Below are 8,206 nucleotides of genomic sequence, written 5' to 3'. Positions count from 1 at the left end.
AGAGAGAGGCAGAGGCAGAGAGAGGCAGAGAGGCAGAGAGAGGCAGAGGCAGAGAGAGGCAGAGGCAGGCAGTTTCTGAGTTCACAGCCACCCTGATCCAGAGTTAGTGCCAGGCTCATGTGTGGAGGTCAGAGGACAGCCTGTGGAAGGGATTAGAAACACCTCATCAGGCTGAGTGCTTTTGCTGAGTGAGCCATCCTGCTGGCCCAGCATAAGGTTTTCATGGTGACTGTCATATATAGGAACCTGCTGCCTAGCTGTACCAGAATTTCTGATTGGATGAAGGGAAGTAGATATTCAGTGAAACTACACTGCTTACAGAGCACCGCTCTTTTCTGGGTGTGATGATGCTGCAACCCCTGCCCCGCCCCCTCCCCTGCCTCCAGGAACTGTCTAAAGCCAGTCTTGGAAACAGTCGATTCCTATCTCGATCCTTCTCTGTTAACCTTTGCGTGCCGTTTGTACTTAATGTGATCCCAGAAGGTGGGAAAGAGGCCAGGGGGCTGATGGGAAATGCTAGTTATGTGGGTAGAGGTGTGTTCCTCTCTTCCCACTTTTCTTTAGCCAATTAAGGATTGTAAATTTTATTCATTATGATGTATGTGTATGATGTGCATGTGTGGGTGCCTGTCACTGCTTGTATGTGAAGCTCAGAGGACAACCCACCTTCTACCTGTTTTTGTTCTAGGGACCAAACTTAGGGCATCGGCTTGTAAGGAAAGTGCCTTGACCTTTTAAGTTTTCTCACTGGGCCTAAAATGAATGGAAGATTTCTGTATATAAAAATGTTGGGAAGCAGGAGTGGGTGGGTTGGGGAGCAGGGTTGGGGGAGGGTATGGGGAGCTTTCGGGATAGCATTTGAAATGTAAATGAAGAAAATATCTAATAAAAATATCAAAAAAATTTGGGAGTACAAAACATCCCTCATTAAACAGGATATCAAAGCTTATAGCAGGATGCTTTTGGTTTTGTTTCTGGTTTCTTCAGCACGCTATGAACATAACCTCTGCCCAGCTCACTGGAACGTGGACTGAATTTCTTGGGATGCTGTGTCACTTGATTCTAGAATTGCAAAGAAAGCCAATTAAGGCCACTGGATAGGTTGCAGTTTTGTTACATTCGGGTTGGTGGAAGGTATCCTAGGGAATGTGATGGTGGTGAGCAGAGGCAAGGGGACCCCGCCACAACCTACACAGAGATAATGAGCATCCGAGTGAGGGTGAGGGTGGCGTGTGAGGAAAGGAGCCAGGGAATGGGCATAGAACTGAGTAAGGAGAGGGGTTTGTAGGGAAGAGGGAAAAAGAAAGTCATACTGCTTTGAGCTTTCCTGGTTTGGTTAAACTCCAGAAAGTTAAGAGAATGAAAAGAGCATTCTCCTCTGATTGTGAGACTCTGAATTGTTTGTCTTTCGAGACAGGTTCTCTCTGTGTAGCCCTGGCTGTCCTGAGAATCACTCTGTAGACCAGGCTGGTCTTGAACCGCCTGCCTCTGCCTCCCAAGTGCTGAGATTAAAGGCGTGTGCCCCCACCGCCCGGCTTCTGAGATCTTTCAATATCAGGTGCAAATCCAAGAACCAATTCAGTGCTGACACTGTGCACGAGGAATGGAGAGCACATCCCGAGTGACAGCCCAGTGCCACTGTGTGGCTCCCCTTCCTATGCCAGCTGCAAATGAGATGGCCCAGTTGCCCACATCTCTGCCCGGCAGGCTATGGGTTCAGGGACTTCCATTCCTCCCCCACCTCAGCTTTGGTAGTTATCTAGAATGGCTCACATAACTCAGGTTTATGACTCGTTTATTATAAAGGTCCATCCCTGGGCCAGGGAAATCGAGAGAGCACATGAGGCAGGCACCTCTCTCAGTACGTAGCTGTGTTCACTGACTTGGAAGCGCTTAGATCTCTCGTCACATAAGAGTCATTATGAAGTTCAACCTCAGGGCCTCCTGCCCTCCCCAGATTTCTGTGCATGGGCTTGAAAATTCAGTCTTCTGCTTGCTCCATCTTTTTGGCAAATGTCTGTCTCAAAGCTACCCAAGTCAGACAGGGGTCATTATGAATAACAGAGGATGGACCACTCAGGGAATTTTTTATTTTTGTAAAAGATGCCATTTAATTAAGTCTAATTTATTTTCATTCATGTGTACATATGGATGCTTGCTTTACTTTATATACGATGTGTGTGTCAGAGGGTGTTGGATTCCCTGATTTACAGATTGTTATGAGTTGCCTGATGTGGGGGCTGAGAGCTGACCCTCTGGAAGAGAAGTTACTTCTCTTAACTGCTGGGCTACTTCTCCTGTTCCCTTTAAAATTTTAGAAAAATTATGTGTATATGTGTATAACTGTGTGTGGGTTGAGTCACTCGAGTGCAGAACCTTCAGAGGCCAGAAGAGGGCGTCAGATTTTTTTTTTTTTCTGGAGCTAGAGTTAGGAGTTGTGAGGCAGCTGGGCGTGGTGGTGCACACCTTTAATCCCAGCACTTGGGAGGCAGAGGCAGGCGGATTTCTGAGTTGGAGGCCAGCCTGGTCTACAGAGTGAGTTCCAGGACAGCCAGGGCTATACAGAGAAACCCTGTCTCGCCCCCCCCCCCCCCAAAAAAAAAAAAAAAAGAGTTGTGAGGCATTGACTCTACATAGGTGCTGGGAACGAGCTTTGCTCTGCAATATTACCACCAGGTCATCTCTCCAGCCCTTCTCATGGAATTCTGAGGCGATCCTTTTTAGGAACTCTTACTAAGAACCAGGGACGAGGACCAAATAGCTTGTCGTCCGCCCACTGGGGAGATAAAGGCAGGAGCGTCTGCAGGCCAGAGCTGCCCTCGGCTATGTCGGCGTTCAGCTGCGTACCCACGACCTGTCTACATGAGTGAATGACATCTAAAATCTTGCATGTTTCTGTTCATAGCCTACACAGTCCAGACATCTGAGGGTGTACGCTCCACAGCCGCTTCTGAGGCCCATTTGAAAGCCTTGGCTGTTTGCCGTGGGCCTCTGGACCACTACGACTTTCTGATCAAAGCTCAGGAGCTGAGGGATGATGAACAGCAAAGAAGAGTCGTTCAGTGTTTGCAGAAGTTACAGGAGGACCTTAAAGGATACCGCATAGAGGAAGGAGGGCTCTTTTCAAAGGTGAGGTCATTGCATTTTCTATGGTAGACCCGGTGCTGGGAGGACAGCCCTGAAACCGAGGGAAGGTTTTCCACAGGCTAGGCTGGACCTCCGCTCCGCCCCTTTTGATGTTCCTTAGTGGTCTCTTACCTTCACCTGTCCAAGCAGCTTCATAATCATTAGATCCAGTATCTCTGGCTAAGTGAAGTCTCTATGCGACGCCCTTCATCCCGGTCCTCAAGCCTCATCCTGGAAGGGTGTGTGTGTGTGTGTGTGTGTGTGTGTGTGTGGCAGGGGTACGGAGGTTTTGTGTGTGTGTGTATGTGTGTGTGTACCACTTCCCTATTCCTTTGCTTTGCTATACTTCTGTGGGTCAGAAGAAAGGAGAAAGTGCGGTTGAACAGAAGGTGGGTCAGCTAGCTCTTAGCTGAGGGGCACCTTGGTGGGTTGTGAAAGCCTCCTGGGGACTCTTGTGGTTCCCAGTGTTTGACTGTCTTCTTGTGTCTGGGAAACCACCTCCCACCGTGCCTCCTGCTGAGACCTCCTGCTCTTCACTCAGCTATTTTTGGTCCTTTCCCATGCTCTCTCTGGATCACTCTTCCTGGTCCACTAAGGACACAGGGAACATAAGGTTTTGTTCCACAACCCTGTTGCCTGGAGTGCTTTAGTTACCCTGGATTTCTTCTTTCCTCCTCTTCCACCTTTTTCTTAAAAAAGAAAATAAATTATATATGTGCAAGTATGAATGTCCCACAGCACATGCCTGCGGCCAGAAGAGGGCGTCAGGTTCCCAACAGTCAGGGTTACAGATGGTCGGAAGCAGCTGTGTGGGTGCTGGGATCTGAACCAGAGTCCTCTGTAAGAGTGGCCAGTGCTCTTAACCGCTGAGCCACCTTTCTAGTCCCCAGCCTTGACTTCTATGGGCAAAATTGATTTTGTCCTGTATACCTTTATATGTCTGAGGATTTAAGTCAGGCTCACCCACAGCTCTAACGCACCCTGCTGTGGTAGCTACCTGTGGAATTCCTCATTCACCCAGGGAGGGAGATCTCCTCTTAACTCAACCCCAATCTTCAGTGCTTCTCTTCTAACCCTTCCCTGCACTTACTGGCCACCAACTTTCTGCCTTGATCACTCTTACCAATTCCCCTTTTACCTTTTTTATTTCTTATTGATCAATTGGTTGATTAATTTATAGGATCTTTCTGTGTAGACCATGCTGGCTTCAAACTCTTTCTCAGGTTTTTCCTTCTGGTGGTACTGAGGATTAAATTTGGGACTTCACACATGCGCGATAGGCACTCTAACCACTGAGTACAAGGCATGCCTATTTTTTCTTTTAATCACATGTAGATGTGAGCTTCTGGGGATGGGTGGAGCACTTGCCTCCTGTTTTCCTCTGCTTTGAGCTTTAGCTGAAATTCTGCTCAGTAAGAAGACTCATACCTCATCCAGCTGTAGCTGGCTGTAGCCAGCTGTAGAGGCCAGCATCATCAGAGGAAGTCACTTCAGTAGTAACAGGAGCTGGACACTTGAGACACTAGTTTTTCCTTAACTAATGGCCACCATTCTGCTGCTTCCCACAACCCAACCATTGCTTCACTGTAAGGGCTTTAGGAAAGGAGGCACCGTGTGATACACAGTATTAATAGTTTATTTAAAGCTCTGATGTGAAACCTAAGGTAGCTCAGTGGTTAAGAACACTGGCTCCTCTTCCAGAGGACCTGGGTTCAATTCCCAACACCCACATGGCAGCTCACAACTGTCTGTAACTACATGAAATAAAAATAAGTAAATTGTTAAAAAGAAAAAGAAGAGGCTAGAGAGATGGCTCAGTGGTTAAGAGCACTGACTGCTCTTCCAGAGGCCCTGAGATCAATTCCCAGCAACCACACAGGATCTGATGCCATCTTCTGGAGTGACTGAAGACAGCTATAGTGTACATTAAATAAATAAATCATAAAAACAAACAAACAAAAACAAAAAACAAAACAAAACAAAACAAAAAACAAAACAAAACAAAACAAACCCCTCTGATGAGGGACTGGAGAGATGGCTCAGTGGTTAAGAGCACGTGCTGCTCTTCCAGAGACCCATGTAGGGGCTCACAACCCCCGGAACTCCAGCTCTAGGGAATCTCATGCCCTTTTCTGGCTGGTGGGCACCTCTTACACACGGAGTGCATTCATGCAGACACATCCTGCAAACTAAAAGGAAGAAAAAAGCCCCAAACAACAACACAACAACACAACAACAACAGCAATAACAACAACAGCAATAACAACAACAACAGCAACAATAACAGCAACAACAACAACAACACAAACTTAAAAGAGAAATTTTCAACGAAAGTAATTTGATTATTATTTGTTTACTTAAATTGAATATTCTTATTTTTTAAGCTGTGATCTTACTCTATAGCCCTGGCTGGCCTCCGGCTTGCTTTGTAGATTAGGCTGTCCTCAAACTTAGAAAGGTTTGCCTGCTTCTGCCTCCTAAGTTAATCAAAGGTGTGCAACATCACATGCAGCCAGTAATTTTATTTTTTAAAATGCTCTTGAGGGATTCGGGACACTAGATCTGTGATAGACTCTTGCCTAGCATGATGGTAACCCTGGCTTTTATCTCCAGTCTGGTAAGTATATGAACAAGCAAAACCCCCACAAAAAAAAAAAATCACTTCTGAGTATTAAAATTCTCCTAAGCTGGCATACTGGCACACCTTTAATCCCAGCACGCAGGATGTAGAGGCAGGGGGATCTCTGTGAGTTAGAGGCCAGCATAGTCTACATAGTAAGTTTCAAGACAGCCACAGCTATGTATTGAGACCCTGTCTTGCAAAAATACAAGAAAAACAGTTTTACTTTTAAAAGTATTTTTGTTTTGCTATGTGTATGGCTGTTTTGCTGGCGGGTATGTCCACTTAATCCAAGTCTTCGACATTTTAGGCTTCTGCAACAAATACCTTTAGCTGGAAGAGCGTAAAGACAGGACATCTCTTCTTGTAGTTGAGAAGCTGGAAGTTCATGGTGAAAGTGCTGGCAGATTGGTGACTGGCGAAGGCCTGCCAGCTGCTTCTGGATTGCCGTCTGATGTGTTCTCATTGGTGGAAGGGTGACTGAATCCCTTGGCCCTCTTATAAGGACAGGTTGAGCCCATTCTTGACGAGCTATGGATGTGGTTTTCTGGGACTTTGAAAGTGGGGGGCTTTTGAGAGGTAGGACTGGTGAGGTCCTTAGGCCCTCCAGGTGCTTCCCTTGGGAAGGACTTGGGCTGCTGTCTCCAGCAAGCTTCCACTGCCTGAGGCTTTTTGTTTGTTTCAGTTTTACTTTTTGAGATAGGATCTCTTGTATGTACACTTGTATGGTGTGTGTGTGTGTGTGTGTGTGTGTGTCTGTCTGTCTGTCTGTCTGTGAGTGTCTGTGTGTCTGTCTGTGTCTATGCGTTTGTGTATCTGTGAGTGTCTAGGCTGTAGGTCAAATCTGAACTTTCATTATCTTCCCCTATTACTTTCCTCCCCCACCTCTTCCTTCTCCAGAGTTTCCAGAGTTAAATTCTCTGCAGCTGGCAAAGATCACGCTCCTCCTAGAGCATGAGGCCATCATAGTTAACAGTTATGAAACTGAAGCGGCCCCATATCCCAAGCTAAAAACATGTTCACGCAACATCACTTGGTTTTTAGAGAAACCAAAATTCTCGCTACAGGAGGCTTGTATTTCCTTCTGTTATGATCTCTGGGTGTTTGACTCTGGTTATTAGAGTTGGCAGCAACCACCTTTACCTACTGACCTATCTTGCTGGCCCTCCACTGTATTTTTGAGACAGTGTGGCTCACTGAATACGGAGCTCTCTGGTTGATTGGCCAGCAAGGCTCCACATTCTTATGCTGTCCAATGCTAGGATTACAGCTGTGCACTGCTGTACCTTGCCTTTTATGTGGGTGGTAGGATTCTGAGCTCAGGGCCTCGGACTTCTGCAGGAAGCACTTTAGCAGCTAAACCTTGGTCTTAGCACAGGCTGGCCTTGAACTCAGTATGTCGTTGAGGATAACCTTGAGCTTACTTCTGATCCTCTTCTTCCTGATGAAAGCCAGGATTCTAGTCTTGTACTTTTGTGCCTGGTTATATATTGTTGGGCATAGAATTCTGATCCTAAGCATGGTGAGCAAGTGCTCTCTAACTAGGCCACACCCCCTGCTCTAGGATTCCCAATGTAACCCGAGCCTCTCATGTGCTTCTGGGATGATGTCATTCACCATGAGAGAGAGGCAGCCATACCTGCTTCACTGCAACCTTCAAAACTGTGCACAATAGACGTCTACAGAAAGTTAGCTTGCCTCAGGAATGTCATGACAAGACAAAACCAGGGAAAATGGCCATTGTCTCATGTGGAATCCCCAGCATTGGAAAGGCAGAGGCAAAAAGATCAGTGCCTGCTGAGGTAGGTCAGTCTGTCCTATGTAGCACCTGCTGAGGTAGGTCAGTCTGTCCTATGTAGCACCTGCTGAGGTCAGTCTGTCTATGTAGCAAGCTTTACACTGCCTGCTATATGAGATGTTGTCTCAACAACAAACATTCAAACCCCAAAACAACAGTGGAAAGAAAACCAGTCGAGACGGACTCCTCCCTGAATTTTTCTCATGATTAATAGAACGCAGATGTTCAGGTACAGCTTATACTGGCCCCACTGGCCCTTTTCCTGTGTCCTATGTGTGTGACGGTTCGGGTACACATACATGGAAGATCCAGGTCAGTGGTCGCCTTCCTCAGTCATTTTCCGGGAGAATGGGGCCTAAAGGTGAGGGGACCTAACGTCTCATGTGGTAGCCAATTTTATTCGGAGCCTCAGACAGTTTATACTCTGAGGGTAAAGTGTATAATCACAAGTACAAGCCATGCGTGGCAAAAACATGATTTTCTGTAGAGGCAGATAAACAGATAACAATAGTCAGCTGTAATGAACAATCGGAAGTAACAATTCTGCAGTTTTGAAAAAGCTGAGGTCTGGGCTGGTGAGATGGCTCAGTGGGTAAGAGCACCCGACTGCTCTTCCGAAGGTCCGGAGTTCAAATCCCAGCAACCACATGGTGGCTCATAAC

General features: G+C 46.6%; 1 protein-coding gene across 4 annotated transcripts in view; it reads left to right on the top strand.

Annotated features, from left to right (window-relative positions):
• Positions 1-8,206, top strand: part of Afg1l (AFG1 like ATPase) — a 164,068-nt gene that overhangs the window by 24,207 nt on the left and 131,655 nt on the right. For 3 of the 4 annotated variants that reach the window (XM_029542462.1, XM_021205218.1, XM_029542461.1), the window contains exon 2: positions 2,906-3,129. The exons of the other annotated variant lie outside the window; for it this stretch is intronic. Coding sequence is in view for 1 of the 3 variants with exons in the window: in XM_021205218.1 (XP_021060877.1) it covers positions 2,906-3,129 (224 nt within the window). In the remaining 2 variants the exon portion in view is untranslated. The remainder of the gene's footprint in view (positions 1-2,905; positions 3,130-8,206) is intronic. 4 annotated transcript variants of the gene reach the window in all.

This window comes from Mus pahari, chromosome 9 (assembly GCF_900095145.1).
Source record: "Mus pahari chromosome 9, PAHARI_EIJ_v1.1, whole genome shotgun sequence".
Classification (NCBI taxonomy): Eukaryota; Metazoa; Chordata; class Mammalia; order Rodentia; family Muridae; genus Mus; species Mus pahari.
The sequence above is the reverse complement of the archived record's forward strand: the minus strand, read 5'-3'. Positions and strand labels throughout refer to the sequence as shown.